Source organism: Stenella coeruleoalba, assembly GCF_951394435.1.
Source record: "Stenella coeruleoalba genome assembly, chromosome: 17".
Classification (NCBI taxonomy): Eukaryota; Metazoa; Chordata; class Mammalia; order Artiodactyla; family Delphinidae; genus Stenella; species Stenella coeruleoalba.
Genome location: NC_137163.1, coordinates 71,513,609 through 71,536,077, shown reverse-complemented (window position 1 = coordinate 71,536,077; position 22,469 = coordinate 71,513,609). Strand labels below are relative to the sequence as shown.

At 41.8% G+C, this 22,469-nt stretch overlaps 1 protein-coding gene and 1 long non-coding RNA gene across 2 annotated transcripts in view; one reads left to right on the top strand and one right to left on the bottom strand.

Moving 5' to 3' along the window:
- NKAIN3 (sodium/potassium transporting ATPase interacting 3) overlaps nucleotides 1-11,845 on the top strand; it is a gene marked incomplete at its 3' end in the record, with an annotated part of 507,014 nt that extends 495,169 nt beyond the window's left edge. Inside the window, 4 exon segments of the mRNA XM_079901639.1 lie at nucleotides 1,967-2,029; nucleotides 2,032-2,036; nucleotides 11,791-11,820; nucleotides 11,822-11,845. Coding sequence (XP_079757765.1) covers nucleotides 1,967-2,029; nucleotides 2,032-2,036; nucleotides 11,791-11,820; nucleotides 11,822-11,845 — 122 coding nt within the window.
- LOC307175928 overlaps nucleotides 1-22,469 on the bottom strand; it is a 91,693-nt gene that overhangs the window by 55,415 nt on the left and 13,809 nt on the right. Inside the window, exon 2 of the long non-coding RNA XR_013824556.1 lies at nucleotides 6,175-6,312. This is a non-coding gene — a long non-coding RNA (uncharacterized lncRNA). The remainder of the gene's footprint in view (nucleotides 1-6,174; nucleotides 6,313-22,469) is intronic.

The following is a 22,469-nucleotide window of genomic DNA, read 5'->3' as shown; positions in this document are numbered from 1 at the left end:
GAAACAGCAAACAATAAAGCAAATAGAGTAAAAAAAAATACTGTGATTTACAGTCAATTAAGGTATCAACAATTTCACATTTACTAATCATAAAAAGAAATTTTGAATAAGATTGTAAATAAATTTATGAAAATAATAAAACCATACTGAAAAAGCTATATATTATATATATTTTTTTCCCCAAAATATCAGTGGTTTGGTATGTTAGAGACGAGATGGGCTAAGGAGCAGATTCATGGCAGTACATGAATATATACCAAAAATAATCATTCTGTTAATGTTCCATTTTAACGTTCAAATGAGAAATGTAAAGAAGTTTTCTTTTTATTTTGCTTTAATGAATACAGGTATTCATTTTTAATCTTTATTTTTATAAATAATTTTATTTTGAATATAATTTTTCAATTTGTGAATAATTTTATTCACAAATGTATATATTTGTACTTTTGTTTAACACCCCCTTTAACTTCCAAAATGCCCTATAAATTATAGGATCATTCAACTTTTAGTCAATGATCTTAATTGATCAAGTGATCTTTCTTCTAAATTCCCGCCCATTGGTCAACAAGGTAAGGGAGTTGATATTTGATTAAATATCTAATCTAATAAAAACTTAATCCAGTCTGACTAAATGGCCCCTTTAGGCACTGCTCATTCTCTCTGGGAAAATCTTTTTAGTGTCTCACATTGACTCCCCTCTCACTGCTTCTCTCCTTGAGGTTGTATCCAGGTAACCTATGGGACTTGGTAGGGAAAGGATGGGCCTCAGCCTCCTCTGGTCTCCAGGGGTATTACCTGGAGATGGTCCCTTGTCACCTGGTTGTTGTGAGCCCCAGAGGACTCCAAAGCTCATGTCTACACAGTGATCTGGTGAAGCTCCGCCTCACCTCCTTCAGTGGAGATGGAAGGATAGAGCTAGTCAGATTAGGTCAAGACTTCACTAGAACTTCTAGGCTAATTCATCTCTCTCTAAATCACAGTTCACTAGTATGCCTGTCTTGAGCGGAGGATATAATATAATATTCACAGCTGTGTACCTAAACACACTGACACAGAGTTCAGTGTTCCTATATGCCCACATATCTGTTAATGTTAGAGTGCTGTAGTATAACCAGAGCTTGGTATGACCTAATTAATATTTTTAATGGACTATGAAAAAAAAAAATCAGGAGAAATGAACTAAGATTAGCTGTAGACATTAGGTTTGGAAAAGAAAGATTGAGGCTTTGATCAAAACAGAAAGAAATTAGAAAGAATATTACCAAAAATAGTGAGTCTATACAGACTGTGAGGCAAGTACCACACCACCAGAGAGAAGTCGACACCTCCTCTGCAAAATGCAGGTGCTTAGGGACTTCCCTGGCGGCCCAGTGGTTGACTCCGCGCTCCTAATGCTGGTGGCATGGGTTCGATCCCTGGTCGGAAAACTAAGAGCCCGCATGGCATGGCCAAAAAGGGAAAGAAAATTAGGGGACCCAACAGAATGCAGGTGCTTATTTGTCAGGGACAGCTTGAGGACAGAAGGCAAGGACATAGATTTTGTGACTTCTCAAAGGTCTTTCTAATGATGCAATAAATATTCTTAAGGAAAAAAACGGATTCTGGCAACAAGAAGAAAAGGTATATCTTTTGATATATAGGGGGAAAGGGCATATCTGTATGCCTAAGGACAAACACATTATTTAAAATCTAATGTTATTTAATGTTACTTCATTTTTCACTAAAGCCAGTAACAACTGTGATTTTTCAGTCACTAAGATCCCAAGTTCTATGTGTGTTTCTTAAAACTTCCCCATTTTTTGACAACTGATAATATTTTGAACAGTCTTTATCTTAAATACACATTCTTCCATTTTTGTGATAGGCAGATACTTTTGTTAATATTATTTCTATGTGTTCTTTTTAAATCACCTAGTACTATGTGAGTTTGCACATTTATTCATATCGGGCTATGTTGTATTTTCAGTTGATTTCATAGGTGGACTTGATGCACACTCCTACTACCAGGATCATGTTGAGTTAAAGCCTGTTCATCTGTAAGTAAAGGTGTGATGAGATGGAAAATATTAATCCTTCTAACTTGGCCAAAACTAACCAAACCTGAAATAATTTGGACCTACCACTACTAATCATTGGTTTAATTTTCCACTCATATTTGAAACACACCTTTCACATGTAACCCAACATTATCATTATTATTTTTCATTCCAAAAAGGATTTGAAGTCGGTACCGTGGTTTATGTTTCTAAAATGATAGTTTTATTTTATTTTTTTTAATCAGTAGTTGATTGCCAAATTGAAGGGAAAAAAGGATGATTTAGTCTACAAAACAGAAACTTAATATGTGTCTTGGGGGCAACATAGCAGAGGGAAAAGGGAAGAAAGACTAGGTTGGGATCCATGCTCTATCTGTGCGGCCCCAGGGGCCTCCCTTGAAGTCTCTGAGACTTGGTTCTGTCACCTGGACTCAGTTTCATAGGTGGAGGAGGGAGGATGGATTCAATGGGATAAGGTATGTAGAGCATCTGTAAAGTTGCCCATGACTGTGCCTAGTACTCAAATATTTGACTAACCGGAAGGAAGTCAACAACTACAACAAAAACACCTCAAACTGGACAGATTTCAGTTGAGTATAAGGAAGGAATCATGGTCACTTGATTGATAAAATACTAGAAAACAAGAAAATAGATACCATGACTCCATTCCTAGAAAACTCTAAGTAGCAAATAGACAACTGTATAAAATAATAGATATCATGTGCACTTTGCGTATATTATCTAACTTCATCCTCATGAAACTACTGTAATGTACTAATTAGTAGTCCATTCTATAAATAGACTACTACATCTATGAGGTTCATCGATGATAGACAACCTTCCCAAAGTCTCTCAAGTAGTCAGTGATGGAGCTGGGGTCTTTCCCTCAACATGACATTGTGGACCTGCTCGGACGACCTTCCGATTCTTTTGGCTCAGTGCTCTGTAATTTCATGGAGACAGAGGAAATTTGGACAGCAGTCACTGGTGTAAGAAACACGCATGAAAGTCTTCATCAGCTGCCTCTTTGCCACAGTGGTTCCTGCCCAAATCTGTACCCCCTTCCCCAGCTTCTTTGGGGCGGAAGCCCTGAGAAACCTGCACTGGTTACTCCACCTCCCCATGTGGAATTAACTCGATTCCAGCAGAATGAGCTGAAGGAAACATAGTTCACAGGCTACACAAATCAGCACTGTGCCTGTCACATGAGAGATGTTTAAATATATGTTGGTTTCTTAAAGCCAACCTAATCTGGAAAAACATTCACCCTGTATAACGTTCCAGGACCAAGCAGCCGTCACCTCATTACTCATGCTACTGAGTGCTCATAAATGATCAACTCCAGAAGTGGGTATCTGTGGATGTGGGGAACTTGGCAGGGATTGTGACAATAACAAAGATGATCAGAGCAATGGAAGTGAGAAAAGAACTGAAACAATGCCTAGCGGTGACTTAGAGAGTCTTCTGTATATTTGTTATGTGAAAAGAGGATGATGGATGATGTCTTTCATCTCCACGGTGAAAAATATAACTCAGCAGAGAAACTGCAGTATGAAAGATGTCGGTCAGATGTCAGAAAGATCTTACTATTAGGGGAGGTTATTAAAAAATGCCAATTGATTACTGATGGTAATGGAATCTCCTTTCTTAAATGACACTCGTGTATCCATGTGCCTGAAAAGGGTGTCCTGTGGCATGGCCCAGAGGCAAAGTGACTTCTGTCTCTGTTTCCTAAAGTCCCTTCAATCTCTGTGAATCCAGAACACATGAAACGTCCCGGTAAGTTTACCTAAAAGGCTTTGATCAACTCCACTCCCTCCTCAAAGGGCTTTCTCTTTTTTTTTTTTTTTTTTTTTGAAGTATAATTTACAATGTTGTATCAATCTCTGCTGTACAGCAAAGTGACTCAGTTATACCCATATATGCATTCTTTTTTAATATTCTTTTCCATTATGGTTTATCACAGGAGATTGGATATAGTTCCCTGTGCTCTACAGTAGGACCTTGTTGTTTATCCATTCTAAATGTAATAGTTTGCATCTACCAACCCCCAACTCCCAGTCCCTCCCTCCCCCACCCCCCTCCCCCTTGGCAACCACAAGTCTGTTCTCTATGTCTATGAGTCTGTTTCTGTTTCGTAGATAGGTTCATTTGTGTTATATTTTAGATTCCACATATAAGTGATATCAGATGGTATTTATCTTTCTCTTTCCGACTTACTTCACTTAGTATGATAATCTCTAGTTGCACCAAAGGGCTTTCTCAACTCCCCTGTTCACTGCTGACCTCCCACACCTTTTCAGCTGAATGTGGCTTCAACTACAGGCTGCAGAAAGCAAGAGAACAAGTTTCTACTTTGATAGATGATGCATATCATTATGTTAGATGAATATGGAATGCCTTTCAACCATGGAGGGAGCAGGAATCGGCAAGATCAAACTAAACCCAAATTAAAATCATTGTGCATGAAACAATTTAAGAGGTCAGTGGGTGCCCCCCTCAGGTATGCAAATATGGCAGAGTTTATCCAGTTGGCATCAACCAGCCTGCTTGATTTCTTTTAATAAAAGCCTTTGTATTGGATTCCATTGTAACCAGCTCAGGGATGCCACATCCATTGTACCAGCAAGACTGGAGGAAAAGCCAATCTTCTGAACTAAATCGTTAGAGAGGGCAGGAACCCTGGCTCTTAACCTTCGTTAAGGCTCTAAGTTCCATAGAGTACAAAGCCAGGTTTATGAAGAAGCCTCTTTATGAAGGAGATCGGGAGAATCTTTATCATATTCCTGGGAACATGGATATAGACGGGTAACTTTCAACTCCAGATGGGTGGTTACATTCACTGCAGACTTGTACAGGGAGCTCTCACTCTTGTGTTTGATTGTGTCACTGCTCACAATCATAAAGTGCACTTTTCCAGGGCCCACAGTCCAACTGGGTGTGAGGATGTGCACCGGGGTGATGTGATGTGAGGCAGTTCACACGTGGATTTGGTCTTTCATGCTTTGTCTCTCTTTAAAGTACCAGCATCAACGAATGAACTTATTTACAAAACAGAAACAGACTCAGACACAGAAAACAAACTTATGGTTACCAAAGGGGAAAGGGGGGGAGGGGTAAATTAGGAGTTTGGGATTAACAGATACACACCACTATATATAAAACAGATAAGCAATAAGGACCTACTGTATAACACAGGGAACCATATTCAATATCTTGTAATAACGTATAATGGAAAAGAATCTGAAAAGGGGTATATACGTATGTGTGTGTGCACGCGTGTGTGTATATCTGAATCACTTTGCTATATGCCGAAAACTAACACAACATTGTAAATCAACTATATTTAAATTAAAAAAAAAAAGTAATGGCACCAAGCTATCAAAACCCACTGGTTACATAAATTGGTTTACTTCCATTTACAACTGTTTGTTGGTCACTCACAACATGTGTACCAGGCCCTGGGCTGGAGATACAAAGATGAGTAATACTTGGGCTTGACCTCCAGCCGTGAATGATCTAGTAGAGGAGACCTACATAGAAATAAGTAGATACAAAACAATGTCCCCAAGGCAATTTTTTGCAGAAGAGGGAACGTTTACTTCTCACTTGGGGAGAGAAGGCACCACTGGGAGATGATGCCTGAGCTGATGTTGGAAAGACGATGAAGAGTTTATCAAAAGCAGAAGAAGAAAACGAATGTCCCCTGCATGGAGGCCACGCTGCAGAGCATAAAGTTGAAAGTTGTGCATATCTAATCTGGCCTTCACCACCGTTCTCACATAAAGTCAGCAACCTACTAGGAAGCAGATGTTTAAGCCGCGAAGGAACCTTGGCTCCTGGTGGGGATGCTCTGAGGCCCACAGCAGCCATTGCTGCACCATCTAAACAATGGCATCCTTTATGCCTAAGGCCATGGCGATGCTTCCGGTGATTGTTGTCTGGGTCTGGCTTGGGGATACGTGACACACGGGTCAAGGGGAGCCTGTTCTGGGGACCATTGTCTTGCCATGGCGGCGAATGAGGGAGCTGTAACTCTCAACATAAGTACATCCTGCTTCTCTGCCAGCGTCTCCTCCATTGCTGCTCCTACACCACCTTTCACAATGGGGAAACAGTCAGGACAAGGGTTGCTCACCTGGTCATCAGTGGCTTTGAAGAGGACACCGCCGCAGCAGCTCATGGTGGAAGCAGCAGCTACCCCAAAGGGAGGGGGCTCACAGAAGCAGATTTACCTCTCAGGAAGAAGCAGAGCTTGGCATAAATCCACGCAGCTCTGAAAGAGATACAGATATTCAGGGAATGATGTCAGAGTGAGCAACTGAATTACTTTAAGTTTTGTCAAAATCATCATAATGGTTAGCAACTGGGTGGTGGGGCAATTAAGCGGCATGTGGCAGTAACTCTTCACATAAAAATAATTAGACCAAGGCAGTTTATCAAAGAAAGACAGCAGTGGAATCTCAGAACTGAGTTTCACAAGAGAAGTAGAGAGATCTGATGATGCTAGAAATTTCCATGAGGAGAAATTTCCATGAGGAAGACACCCTGTGACTGCAGTTAAGAAAGACGTGATGAAAAAAGCTTCTCCTGTTACTTTTAGCCAATCTTTTTCTAAGGTTTCCAAATGAGAACTTGACTTTTCTCTGGTATCTTGACTTGTCTGATTGCCTTTGCAGGAGGCTAATTTTTCTTCACAAAAATTGTTACATGCTCTGTGGTCACCGCTGACAGACTGTCTGCTATTGCAACCAAGTACCGGAACACAGACGCAGCTGCCCCCCATTTCAGGCTGGCACTGCCGTCAGCTCCACTGTACCTCCACCCCTCACAGCCCAGACTCAGAGGGCATCCGCCTCTGACGATCGGGCTGCTGGACGGAACCAGACATGGTCACATCCATCTCCGCTCTTTCCTGAGAACGGGTGTTTTGTATCAGTATCCTTACAAGTTGGTGCCAGGCCATTCTGCATGTACAAAATCTACATTAAAAACCAGCCAGGAGGACAAATCAAAGGGATGTGTGTGGGTGTGTGTGGGAGATGCGGAGGTGAGAATGATGTGCTTTCAAACCCTGATTTAACAGCCAATAAACACCGATGGGGAACCATCATTTACCCCATCCCTCCTCCATGTCTTGACCAGCCGCCTGAAGACTAATAAAATGATAGCTCTCTGGCTATATCCTGTTTTCATTTGCCCTTGATTGGCTTTCACACCTTCCTATCCATCTATCTATGTGTCTGTCCCTGTGGCACGCAGAGCCAGGTGTCTGTGACCTGCTCATGGGATGGCGGCTCACTTTTCCCATTACTGAGTGTGCAGTTCTGTTGCCTGAGGGCAACCGTCAGTCCCTGGAAAGATGGGCGCTTACAGAGGCATTAACTCTCCGGGACGCCTCAAGCATGCAGAGCACTGCAGCTGTACAGCACTCCGTGCCCTCTTAGTGGTCGCAAAGGAGAGGCAGCTTCCCTGCCTGCCTGCCTTACTTAGCTCAAACGGGGCGGCACTTAGGGCTCACCGCTCCCCCTGGCTTTGGGGAGCCTTCCCTTTGTCACTGGCATTCATGACTTTTTGATCCATCCTAGGAAATGATTATACTATTTTAGGGACAATGTAAGAACACACCTAACGTGTAGCTATTTGACCAAGTAGCAGTGAGATGGCTGTGTTTATATGGTTCCCGCAGTTCTGACTCATCCCTACACTGGCCAGTTCATGCACCATTGTCCTTGCTAGGATGGAACGAGGCCACCAACCGTGCAGCCGGCCACACGCGAGAGGGCCTCCACCACTGATGGTCAGTCATCCTCACTGGGGACACAAAGACCCTCTCGTTTGACACATGGCCTCGCGCACTGCCCCCAGAGCCTCGAGGAGCCCGGTCCTCATGCTGCCTTGTGAAGCAATAAAGCCTTTTCCAAAATGAGAAAGCTCGTATCTGAACGGTGCTCCCCCCAGGGAAGCTGTCAATTCCTGTCTCTCCCAGGATCTCAGGACTCTTCTCAGTACTTGTCATTGATGTCAATGGGAAGAAAGTAGATTTCTGTAGTGGTGTGGAGATACGGAGCACCTCCCCCCGAAAAAAACTCATCAGCATAAGTAAAAGTAACTTCATTCACACCTGTTCCCAAGAGAAAGTACACACTGATTTTAAAATTAAAGGTAATGAAGATAAACCAAATTTTATATTTAATGTATATTTTTCATTTTATAGTTACATCAAAAATATATATAATCCCCATGTTATGACAGGTTCTGGGAAGAAACAAGACATAATAAAGAATGTACAAAACAGAGTCAAGCGCACACACACACACACACACACACACCGGAAGTGACAGAGAGACTTAAAAAAGCAATAGAAAAAGAGACAATGACAGGCCTATCAGGAGACACACTTTGAAATAACAACACTGTCTTATCATTTGATTTCATTCTGCCTCGAGGGTAGGTACCCTCAGGTAACTGCCAACATATCTACAAAATCTGCCCAAAAAAATGATCTTAAGGATCCCAGAACTCAAACTCTTCTACCCAGACTAATGGATCCATCATTAAAAGAGTGATAACTAGACATTCTATGTCTCCAGAGGTGATGCAAGACACAGCACCATCTATGAGATCTCTTGGGCTGACTGATCTTGGACTGAAAGTGTAGAAAATACAAGAATAACACAGTAAGTTAAATCTCACCACAAGGAAGCAATCAGCCACTCTAGAATGTGGGAAATAGTACAGGGCAAATGAAAACAACGCGGAGGGGGGACTTACATTTTAAAAGGGATTTAAGAGACATACGAGTCCAATACAGTGTGTTTACCTTGTTTGGATTCTGGTTTCAACAAACCAACTGTAATGAGATGCTTTTAGACAATTGGGGAAATGCAAATATGGACTGGATAGTAAATGATACTAAGGAATTGTTGCCTATTTTGATAGATATGCTAATAAATAGGTTTTAACAAAAGAAGAAAAAATTTTTATTACTTGAGCAGAGTTTCTGAACCTCAGCACTGTTAACTCTGGACCCAAATAATTCTTTGTAGTAGGGGCTGTCCTGTGCATTTTGGGATATTTAGCAACATCCTTGGCCTCTGCCCACTAGACACCAGTAGCGGGCGCGCGCGCGCGCACACACACACACACACACACACACACACACGGCCAAACTGTGGCAAACAACTGGTAAATGTCCCTGGCTAGGAAGAATCACCGAGTTAGGGAATCATCACTGAGCTGTGCCAATGAGTGACACACAAGACATGACGTCTAGGATTTGCTTTTAATACTCTAGCCAAAAAATAAATAATAAAGTTGTGGTGACTACATGAAACTTAATTAAATAATTTTTATTTTAGTTGAAGCTGGATAGTGAGAACATAGGGATTCATAATACCATTCTCTTTACTTCTGTGTGTGTATGTTTGACTTTTAAAAATCCATCTGTTAATAAAACCTAAGGCAGAGTGGTCAATAGGCTTTCCTTTCCATGCCTCCTCTCACAGTTGCTTCATTGTCTTATTAGAAAACTCCTTGCAGACGTATTTCCCAATGCCTGAAGTAACCCTCCAGCATTCCTACCTGGCATCATAGGGACAGGCTCAGCCTACTTCGCAGCTTTTCCAATCCACGTTGCTAAAGCCCCAAAGCAGAAAATAGTAACTATAAGTAGAGGTGACGTGAAAGATAAATGTAGTGGGTACCTAGACGTTCCCCCGATGCCCACCAATACTATCACTAACAAAGAAAGAAAACGCCTTCCCCTGCTGCCTTATCCCATTCTAGAAGAGTCACCTGTTGGACGGATGAATAAACTTCCACAACTGGAATCTTCCTTCAGACTAAAAGGTTATATAAAACTATAAAAATCCCACCATTAAAATCTCATCCCTTTATCTTTCCATTTAAATCCTTGTTCAACTCAGTGGGGTCAACGGGCTAGATATTTGGGCTACATCTTTCAGAATGTAGAGAAATAGGAGAGCAGAGAAAGTGTGATAAGTGATAAGGAGAGAACTGCAGGGCTCCCGCCCCTGAGGGGTGAGGAGGGAACAGAATGTACAGAGAGAAGAGTGGCTTCCAAAAAGTGAAACTGGGAAGTTGAACATTTTTTTCAGCTATTTCAAAGTATGATGAAAAAGTCCATTCCAAGCCATAGAGTCACTGAACTGAGTTAATGGAAGAGAATATCTGGATGGGGATATAAAATAAGTATGAAACACCGTCTCCACTGGCACCCTGCTTATAATTTAGTTGGCAGGAAAAAACTTACATACCTGAGTGAAACAATCAGTGCACAATTAGTTGTGAAGCTGAAAGCCCTTCGCTACACATGGGGTCCAGCTGATAGCGTAAGAGTTGCCATTAGCAGGATGAGAAAACACCACGGCTGAGGTAGAAGTGGAATCTTCATGGAGGAGAAGAGATTTCAACTGAACCTCAGAGATGAATAGGTTTGGATCAGCTAAGACTTTTCACAAGAGAGAAACAAAAGTATCCAACAAATATTTATTGGGTGCCAACAGTATAGCAGACACTGTGTCGAGGCTGATACTGTACGAAGATGCTAGAGCACAGCCCTCACCTTCCAAAGGCTTACCACCTGGCATGGAGTCAGGAAGATGCACAGAGTCTTCGTCAAATGTGTGGAGACAAGAATGATTGGAGATGAGAGTGTGTATTCCAGAGAAACAGAACCGATAGGGTGTGTGTCTGGAGAGAGAGAGATTTTAAGAAATCCGCTCATGTGATCACGGGGCAGGCAAGTCCATATCTGCAGGGTAGGCAGGTAGACTAGAGACCCAGGAAGAGGTGACATTGCATCCGGAGTCCAAAGGCAGTCTGGAGGCAGAATTCCTTCTTCCTCCGGGGACCTCGGTCTTTTCTCTTAATGCCTTCCAACGGATTGAACATGACCCACCCACATTATGGAGGGAGTCTACTTTACTCAGTCTATTGATTTAAACGTTAATCTCTTCTAAAAAAAAAAAAAAAAAGGAAAGATACCTTCACAGTGACTTTTAGACTGGTGTTTGACCAAATATCTGGGTACTATGGCCTGGCCAAATTGACACATAAAATTAACCATCACAGGGCTTCCCCGGTGGCGCAGTGGTTGAGAGTCCGCCTGCCCATGCAGGGGACACGGGTTCGTGCCCCGGTCCGGGAAGATCCCACATGCCGCGGAGCGGCTGGGCCCGTGAGCCATGGCCGCTGAGCCTGCGCGTCCGGAGCCTGTGCTCCGCAACGGGAGAGGCCACAGCAGTGAGAGGCCCGCGTACCAAAAAAAAAAAAAAAAAAAAAAAAAAATTAACCATCACAGGGTGGGATGTATGTAAGGGCCATAGGTGGTATGAAAGCCAGACCTGGATGGTTCTTCAGCAGTCAGCCAATGGAAGGCTCTAGGAAGGTTAGGCTAGGGCTGTAGCTAGCAGTTCACAGATATAATACTGCCCTGTCAGCTATACCCCAGGGCCACCAAAGGCAATACCTTTACATCACTCCCCATTTGCTATGTGGCTGACACGTCTTTCCCAGGAAACCGCAAGTCCTCCCCTCCGACATTTACGCCTGCTTGCCCCGCCCTGATCTGAAAAGCAGGGAGCCCAGGTGTTTTGCTTGCTTATTGCTACAGCCACAGGCACAGACAGCAGAAGGCACATTTTGCCTTTTGAAAAGCCTGGATGAATAAAAAGGAAATTTAGTTTTCAATTTTGAAGTCTTTTAAAGCACTTCATCCTTTCTGTTTCAGGTCGAAATAAGTAATGACGCTGACTCTGAAAATGCGGCTGCTGAACTTGACTTAGGAAGCAAAGCACCAATGACAGCACCTCTCTGCATTGACACGTCTCACTTTCTTCCAGAGGATGGACTGCACCTCCCCACTTTCCCACGAATCACAGAGTTCTCCAGGCACGGCCTAAGTGTTATTAGCATTGTTCGCTAGATGAGTTGTAGGTGCTTGGGTGGGTGTTTTTTTAGTCATTTCCTTCTTACATGAATACTTGTAAATTGTACCCCAAAATTGGTTTTTAATCTTTTAACAATATTTAATGTGAGGCATGCAAAATGAAAAACATTCTGTGAAAGCTTTCCACAGTCAATTCTAAGAGAAATGTGGCTTTGTGTAGTTGAGATGTCAAGTCCCCATTGCTGACTGCGGTGATCTCGGGCCTGACGGGAGTTCTCATAGAGGATGTTACCCGGGGTTCCTCGGCAGGAAGTTAGATGCGGTGACAGATGATAAATGGGTACAGATAGTGGATGGGGCTTTCAGACTGAGTACAGATCATTTTTTCAACACCACAGACAAAATAGAGAGTCCTCCTTTGTTCTCGACTTTCGAAAACCCAGAATCATATTATGGCAATCTCAATGTTCAGATGCTTGCATGGTATCTCGTTCTTCCTATGTTCTGAAAAAATACATATCACGGGCGTATGAAAGAGTGAAATGACCAGTAGAACACCTTTCCCATTTGGAGGGTATCTCTGAGGTTCAGATTTTCTACCCTTTCTCCCAGTTCGGACACTGGCGTCAGACCTAAATATACAGCTTATAGGTTTATGGGACAGAAATCACAACCATAAATCTGTGATCAGGAATGTTGCTCTTAAGATATTCCAAAAAGTATTAAAATAGTGTGGAATTCTCTATAATACTTCTAAAGAAGATGTTTATATTTGTTCTGAATCAACTTTTCTTTCTCCTACCCCATCCCAAGAACCAAGAAAGTAATATGGGAAACAATATTCCACGGGAAAAGGACTGTTGAAAACATATCACAGTTTTTTCCTTCATATCTTTCAATTATTATTTCCCATATCAAAATAAGCTTTGCTCACTTTGTGTAACAACTAAGATGAGGCCTCCTATAGGGCCCAAAATTGTGTCTACGTGCAGTATTTAATCCAGAAGTTAACTTGGCCCGTACATCTCTAAGTCGGTCTACAAACCATCTTAAATTGTGTCCAATTTTTTGTATGTGTGTAGAGGTTTTTATTTTCCTTCTTCTCCTTTGAAGCCCATATATTTTATAAGATTCTGTTAAGAATCAGAATTTATGCAATAAAGTTGGCCCTGGTTCCTTCCAGTTCATGAGAGACACCATGGGCTTTCCGGAGGTCTGTTGTACTCACAGCCTCTGGGCTGTGCCCTGTCAGTCAGCTGACACTCACTGAATCCCATCACTTTTCATTCCACTGAATAAACCCAGATTCAAAATGAAGAGGAGATAGCAGGGACTGGGGAGAAGGGCCAGTCCAAGCCGACTTGTACAGTTGGGGGCTGGAGCCTAGGGGATTTGGTGATTTCTCCGAAGCCCTGCTGTATACAGAGGGCACAGGCTATGACCGGAGGAAGGAGAAGCCGGAGGGCAAAAGGGGGGGAAGGTTGGGTCCCCAGCCCACCACTGTGGTCTTGGGCAGTGTTAGACATCTCGGTCCTGGAGATTTCCTCATCTGTAAAGTAGAACAACAATCCCTACCTCCCAAGGGTAAGGTGAGGATTAGCTGAAAATATAAAAACTACTGTGTAAACTGTGAAGCATGCCACAATTGAAAGAGGCAGTTGCCACTGTCATGTCAGAACAAGACGTTGGATCCTGTCCGGAGCTCTTGTTACCCATTCAAGTGCTGTGCAAAGCCCATGCAAACCCCAAACTCTTCCAAGTTTTCTAAAAAGTAGCTTGAAAAACTTGCCCATATTTAAGAGATGAGAAATAGTATACACTAAACACTGCATTTCTTAATTTTAAAATAACTTTTACATTCAAATTCCAAGACGAATACATATTATTATGGAGAAAACTAATAGCATATAAAAAATGTAGAAAATGAGTAAGACGGAAGAGTAAAAATAACATTTAAATATTTTAAACTGTCATTTCATCACACACACACACACACACGCACAAACAAAACACAGTAACCTTCACGAAACAGTACCACACTCACTAGTGTTGCTGTTTCACCTTCGTATAAATCTGAACATACTTCTACAATGCACTGCAGAGTCCTAGATCTTGTCTAGCTGCAGATTTGAGGAGGAAATCCTCACATCAGTGATCTTTCTATGGATATTCAATATAGGCAACTACTTAATATGGTACGTGTGTTTTTAGTTTTTAATCTTTCTTCATTTAAGTTATAACTGTTTCAATCCCCAATCCCAGCAATCCATAATGGTAATTCTAAAGTTCCAGAAAATTTGCCACTCATCAGAAACAAGTCAGATAGATCTCCCATCTCCCCTCCCTCCCACTGGGCCCCTCCCTGCCTCTCCTCTTCCCGGCCAGTCTTTAGAGGTTCTGCTTACTTAAGACCAAGGGATGAAAAGCAGCACAGGCTTGTGCGGTAACACTCAGTAGCCACCCCTTGATCCGGGTAATTCCACCACAGCACCGTCCAGCTTGCTGCCTCTTAGCAGCGAGCGTTTCCAGGTTTTGCAGCTTTTGCCTCCCGTTTTAGGGAATGTACGCTGCACCGTGCATCACGCAGCAGGGTTTTCGACAAAAACGTGTTCACTCTATCTACACTCTTGCTGAATCTTGGCTTCCCTGTATGCAAAGTGTGTGTCTGGTCAGAGCGCCGCGTCTATTTAGCCTGTATTCCTGTGCTACCATCCCCTCATCCTAAAAGATGGTCCAACTCCAGGTTCCAGCGCTCTCCGCAGAAGTTGTCTCGATTTACCTGGAGATGCGTCCCCCAGTGCCCATGAGCCCCTAGTGCTGACTGGAATGGAGACGCGAACGTTAAAACCACAGGTTTTTTCCTCTTTGAACCATCCTGGCATCCTGCCTCGTGAACCCTGCCCAACCCTGCCCCAGGCCGTGTCTTCTATCTTGGTCAATGACTTTTCTTAAAGATAAGAGAAGTGTGTGAAGTCACAGGCAGCTGGGATTTACCTTCAAAGCAGCACAGGTTAATCGATGGAATGACAGTGGTTCAGAGGGTTAGTTAGAGAATTCCCAAGGGACAGAAGACACACTGGGGTGTGGAACTGCCTAGATCAGAGAAATCCAGAACGTCTCTTAGGAAAAGCTCTAAGCTAGTACATCCACAAGTATCTTAGCCTTCCACCCGCCATAGAGTGTGAGGGTGTGTGTCCCTGAAACAAAAACTTATGTCCATATCACTCCGACCTGAAGGGCTATCGCCTCACTTGTTTTGAAGATAACTTGACATTCTGCCTAGCATCCTGCCTAGCATCCTTCTTTCTTTTTTCCTCCAGAAAAAATAAGCCTTGCTATTTCCTATAGACCTAAATAAGGGGAGCAGCCGGCTTCAAGAGGCTGATCTAACAAAATAGGGCAGGGCTGCCATCTGTCTCACTTAATGGATGGTACGCTCGCTCGTGATTGAGAGGAATTCGTCTTCATCAACATCAGCTGAAACTTACGATGCAAATCTGGAGAGGACCATCGTGACTGCTAAACTGAGAAGCAAGTGAAAACCAAAATTGCTCTTTTCAATCTTTGCAAATTAGAAAGGAATCTTGCCAAGAATAAACAGATCTTCATTTCATACCTAATTTTAAAATGTATAGTGTCCCAAAATGTGGATTCACTACTATGGTGTAAACATTCTGGCTAATTATTTCTCGAAGGAAATACTTGCTTATCATTTCTGAGTTGCTGTAGTAGGTAACTAGGAGAACGTTTACAGTTGATTAGAATTCAAAGGTTCTGACTTGACCTTTTAGCCCAAGGTGGTAGTTGCTTTAAATGGATAACTGAATTAAGTAGGAAACAATACCAATAATTGATCTTTTCAAACTTCGAAACCTTGAATGTCTGTTTTTCTTGTTTCCTCCCATTTAAGAGTCATCGGTAATCTCTGATTGACAGATAGTCTATCTATGAACGCTGCTCAAATATTCGTGATAAATAGGCCATAACTCAAGGATATTATGCCCCAAAGTTAAGCTAATACAGGGAATCACTACTCACGTAACTAAATAGTGTGCAGCGCAGAAAGGGAGCAGATATATCTTAAATATTAGAAGAATGTATTTATTAATAAAGAATTCTTCCAAAAACAGAATTCCCCAAAAATTCACAATTTGTGGGCAGCATTTCCCTTTTCATTCTGAAGAAGCTTAATTTCTTTATTGAGAGCTAAGGAAAAAATGCCATTTCTAGAAGGTAGGAAAAGCTTCTTAAATATTGATATTTGTAGAAAAGTTTGGTGTCAGGTGATAAATGAATCATCTTCCTTAGACTTGCAAGCATATGAAGAGCAAGTAGCACATGAAATACTAAACATTTTTAATGAAATATCTGAAGAATCCAGAATATACCTTGGCTTGAACCTGAGAACTAAATTAAGGAAAAAGAAGAAGGAGAAATAAGAGAGGAAGGAAAGAAAGGAGGGAGGAAAGGAGAAAAGAAAGAGAAAGAAGAGGAGGGAGGGAGGAAGGAGGGAAGAATTCAAATTTGAAATTCTACCCAATTTGGATTTGGACATATCAATCCTTAACTTGGTGTTATTGTTCTTGTTTCTTTGAGGAACTGAAAACATTGGACCATTTTCCATTTAGGGCATGCTTTTCCTTTGCTCTCCAGAGTTAAGTTTTTAGAAACAGTTTGAAGAAACCAATAATCTATCTAGTTATTCTCATAGAATTGCTTTGGCAGACAACGTTGTCAGTCTACATTCGTTAGGATTAGAGTTACCTACAAGTGACAGAACAGAAAAATAACAGTGGCTTAAATAAGATACAGGTCTATGTCTCTTCATATTTCAAAATTCTGGAGATAGCAAAGAGGTGGATTTGGGTTCCCTAGAGACAGGGACCCAGGCTCCTTCTGTCTTGCTCCACTATGTGTCCTGCCATTCTCGAGATCATGATTCAAGATGCCTGCCAAAGTTCCAGCCATTGCTTTTGTATTCCAGCTAAAAAGGAGGAAAAAGGGACAGAGAAGGGTGCTTCTTCCATTTAAGGATGTGTCTCACAAGTTGCACACACTACTTGGTTCACCCCCAATTTAGTTGCAAGGAAAGCTGGAAATTGTAGTCCTTATTCATGGTGGCCTTGTACCCATCTAAAATTTAGGGGCTTCATTTCTTAGTAAGAAAGGGAAATGCATATTGAAGAATGCTTAGCAGTCTCTGCCACAAGGTTCAAACTAGGGGGCATGATATTTTGGAATAATGTTTTTATTTACTTTAATTATAATACATTATAGAAAAATACATATATTCTTCAATACTGTGAGGAATTGATTATCACCTCTGTGAAATGAGAATTTCTACCTCATCTTTCTGCCTTTCTTTTTAGAAAGAAAAATGTAAATCTATGACACAAGATACTTCAATGTTTCCCATAATTCTGCAGAGTATATTTTAACTTTCCTTCTCTGAAAATTGAACTGAAAATTCAAGAACCAATCTAATGTATTGCTTGGTTCTCACTGTTCTGCTACAAAAGTACATTAATTCTTCTGTGGTCATAACTCTTCAACTCTTTCTTCTGAATTTATCAGTAGTGTCATTATTTTCTTTTCATTCAATTCAACAAATATGTATGGACATCAGTGCTTAGGGAGGTGGGGAAGGACTTCCAAGTGAACAGTATATGGTCCTTTTCTGTTATTTTCTCTCAGTAAAAGTTAGACTTGTGTTTCCTTTCACCTGTTTTTCTTTAAGAACATAATATTGGCTAGAGACAACGAGTACAGTCGTCCCTTTGTATCCGTGAGAAATTGGTTCTGGGAGCCCTCAGGGAAACCAAAATCCTCCATGCCCAAGTCCCTTAAATAAAGCGGCACAAACAATGAAAACAGTCACCTCCCCCCACCAACACCCCAGATCCGTGGATGTGGAAGCCCGTGGATACGGAGGGGAGGGTGTATTTTAAACTACTTGATAGTACGTTTCTCTAAGAAAACATACAATTGAAGGAAATCGTAACCTGCTTTTGTAATTAGATTTTATCGTATATTCCTCCTAGGCTCTGTGAGTGTGTGTGTGTGGTGTGTGTGTGTGTTTGTGTGTGTGTGAGTGAAAGGGAGACAGCCAGAGCAACAGACATAGAAACCTTCCAGGTATTACTCATTAAACAATACCCCCATGAAGCGATCTTCATCACTCAAAAGTGCTGGTTATATTCTCCTCGCACCTTGTGCCTGCAAATCTGGCAGCTGGCCCTGATCACTGAGATAAGATTGGGTGGCTTATCCATGCTGTACACACACATCTACACACAAACTTCACTAAGTACATCCTTTTCTAAAATCACATTGTTAAAATGCACCATTGTGGCCCATTTCCCTGAAGGATAAATAGTGTCACATTATTTTTCGGAGCGAGAATTAAAAGAAGGAAGATGCCTGGGACAATGTGTTCCTTCTCTGCAAAACTGTAGTGTTGAAAGGATCTCAACAATTGGTTCGCTTGGTTCAGAGATGAGGAGGGAGGCTGGTAGCTGCAAAGGCTTCTCCCTCGTCCCGTCGGTCTGCTGGCCAAGCCTTCGGTCCAGCCTTCTTTTCTCTACATTTGGTGGCCAACAGCTGTCACGCGTCTGGACTGACCCATCCCTTGGCTGTTGACTGCAATCTTATGACTGTTTTCCCCTGGGTTCCTGCTGGTGGCTCCTCCCTTTCCCCCTTCCCTCCTCCTGGATCTGAGTATCAGAAAGTCCTGTCCAGTGGGCTTGCCTCTTGCCACTTTGTCTTCTCAGGACAAAAAACCATCGCAGACCTCAGATCACTGCGCTTTGCTTCCTAAAAGTCAGAACAGCTCCGTCCTTCCTGCCTTCTCCTTTCTTGACTCGTGATTTAAACATACTTCTATCTGCTCCAGTCGAGCCTTCTCATGCTTTTTTGTCAGCCAGCAGATAGTTTACTATTAATTACCAGATAATCAGTCTCTTCTCAAGACTTTTGTTCCTGAGGAAGTGATTTTGTAAATTGCTTCAAGTCATCTTTTAACTGCCTCACATAATTTCATTTCTTTTAAACCTCTTTTTTTTTTTAAAGGGAATTGCTCTCTTGCACTTCTGTTATCTTAAATCTCTTTTAAACCTAAAACAGCACTCATTGAATGCACTTTTACAAAATAGTTTTCTTGGGTCTCCTATGTAAAGTGAAATCAACAGCCTCACCGTTGCAACACTCCTACTGCACTCCGATCATGACGGTACAACTAGAGTGTTCTATGTGTGAATGGTAATTAGCTTTCTGGTTCCCTCATCATAACTTGCACTGTGTTGTGCAGACTCCTCTTTGCATTGTCCAGGGTGTTCATTATTCTAAACTGTCCCATTTAACCCATTTATTCAACCAATACCTGTAAATAATTATTTACATCCTTCTATAGCTTTTCATTTTTGCCATCACTCGAAATAAGAAAATCAGTTTCCTGTGCTAAACATTTTAAAGCAAAATATAATCTACAGAGCACCAAGTTAAGTAATTTTAGAGAATGGAATTTGGGGCAACTCACGTGGCATGCTTAACTTGTTTTTTAATAGGGCAAGCAAAGCTCGTCAATTCCATTTTATTTATTATTTTTAAACCACTTGTTTAGTGTGGTGAATTAAGAGAAAAATCACCGGACTGATCTTTGGATTTTTTTTAACATCACAGAGAAAAGCCATTCATTACTCAAATATCTCAAGTTCCCCCAGAAATCAAAATTGCTTGACCCTTTGGAAAGTTCTGTTTGTGCTCTAGGCCTGCAAAGACTTGGCTCTAAAGTTCTGAGCTTGAGTCACATTGGTCCCATTAATCTTTGTCGAGAGGATGTTTTGGGGGAGGGTCGAGAAGAAGGACTTCTGATCCTGTTTTATTCTTTCCTCTTTTGTTTCAGGGCCCATGGCCGTCAACCCTCCTTGACTTTAGTCCACCTGATCTTCACATTTCCATATCTGTAAATATGGGGCTGCACGCTAATTAAAACCTCTTAAGAAAGTGGAGCGTTTTCACTGAAGTTTCCCTGCAAATCTAAGATGCCGTATGATGGATGCTAACAGCACAGAGTATTATTAGTATCGCTGACAGCTGTAATAAGGCTAGGTCTCGTTTTCTCATAAAAACATAGATATTCCAATTTCCTCCTATATAACTCAAAGGGAATTTGGGTGTTAGCACTTCAAAATACTTCTAAGTCCTTAGGGGATCATCTGAAGTGGACAGTATTAATTTTCTAAATGCATGTTTTATTCTCTTTCCAAATAATAAAGTTACTTCTCATCCCATGGTAGAAATGTATAGGTGAGAACTCCCCCCGAGACCTTCCCAATCTGAAAACACTAAGGAATTTCTGCCATTGTAGGTAGAAAGACAAGAAAACATTGTCTTCTCAGTTGTGCTTACCTTTCAAACTTTTCTGAGACTCCCTTATATGTGACAAGAACTCTGCTTCCTGGCAACCTCTACCCACAACAGAACTGAGAACCGAGGAACACACAGAAAAGGTCTTTGACTATCCCAATAGATGTTATAAAGTCCACACTCTGAAACTCCTGAGTTTTTCCCATAGAAAAGTTCTTCAACCCTCTGTTTCAATCCTATTAACTCTTTTTTTTTTTTTTTTTTTTTTTTTTTTTTTTTTTTTGCGGTACGCGGGCCTCTCACTGTTGTGGCCTCTCCCGTTGCGGAGCACAGGCTCCGGACGCGCAGGCTCAGCGGCCATGGCTCACGGGCCCAGCCGCTCCGCGGCATGTGGGATCTTCCTGGACCCGGGCACGAACCCGTGTCCCCTGCATCGGCAGGCGGACTCTCAACCACTGTGCCACCAGGGAAGCCCAATCCTATTAACTCTTAATTTGCGCACAATTCTTATGATCTTAATGATATTATTGTCAATCACATGACAGACTAAAGAGCAGAGAATTAGAAAGGAATACTTTCAACATGCAGGAACACTTGCAATAATTTAACATACTCTCCCTAACTAAAAGAACAGGGAAAGAAAACTAATAAAAATCTATAGCACAGTTGTCTGGAGACATTTAAGGGGAGAATGAATACACTTAGTAGAGCCTGTGGGTAACTGTATTGCTTCAAAGGACAGCATTTTACTCATATGGTGATAAATCCAGATTATCAATAAAAACATTTACTGTAAATTAGGAACAGGAACCCCTTAATCAAGATACGGTCCTTTCATTTGTCCTAAAATTAAATGATCGATTTTTATTTAAATTAGACACTTCAGCATCTATGGGAAAAAGTTTCAAATAACCATCCAGATCTTCAATGTCTGTCATTCGAATGGAAACACTTTAAATGTGGCATTGCTGTGCCCTGTATCACCTGCACAACTTTATACATTGGCCCTGTGGTGAATAAGCTCTTCTTAAATAATTGGGTACATAAAATTGATTCTGGAAACCTAACCATCCAAAATGATTAAAATAAAGACGCTGAGGTATTTTAAAAGTTAAAGTATCAGTAATAGCAAAGACATTCCCTGAATATTCTAAATAGAAGTCATGTTCTAGTGAGATGCTCTCTCGGGGGAAAAAATGAATAGATTTTCAAGACTGGTTTTTGGTATTAGTTCTCTGGAATTTTCCCCTTCGATAAATTTTTCTCCATCTTGTAGTTGTCAAATTATCTCTTCTAGTAGAATGCTCTGATCTTTTTCAGTTGCAAAGATATCAAAGTCCTGGTATGTTTCACAGACAAGGGAAGCCTTTGCAGCAAGCATGAGTGCAGCATGCTTTTTCCACGGGAGGTGTTACCCTACTCCTCTGTTTGCGAAAACAAACTTCTTCCTGGCGCATTCTTGGCCTATCAGCGCTCTATGAAAAGAAATCTCTTCTTTCCTGATAATAGCAGCTTACAGCAAACTAGAATGTGTAGTTACTTCTGCAGTCATGGGTAAGTCTGATTTGCACTTTGATGTGTAAAACTGACAATACCCAGAAGATACTACTGGTCTTGAAGTCTCTGTGCAGGTGGTGACCACACTAGCGTTTGGTACACCAGCTCCTCCAGGGAGACAGGATTAAATGACCGTCTTGAAGCCACACTGTGTGCCAGCATCCCCCCAACCCGGTGTCTAGCTACGGCTGCTGCTGCTTCCTTTCAAAACACCCTGCTCAGCGCCTGCTGTGTGTGAGGGGCTGGGCAGGCACTAGAGATATAAGGAGTTTGCCCACAAGGAGCTCACAGTCAGTTGTGAAAAGGAGTATTAACCTCATCACCCTGAACCTGTTGCTCTGTACAAGCCAGGTCCTGAAGGGAGAGGCTAGGGCCTTCCTTCCTCCAGATTCTGGGCCCCAGCAACCCCAGGAGGAGAAAGCAGAGCCCATTCACAACCTCCCTCTCTCTCCCAGTGATTCAGCAAACAGTGAGCATCTACTTTGTGCCAGAAGCTGGGGGAGTGACGGAAACAAATCACACCTTTGCCCTGAGAAGTTTACAGGAGAAATCTTAGTAGCTTTCAGGTGGTCAATAAGTTGCTTTCCTTGGGTTCAGCC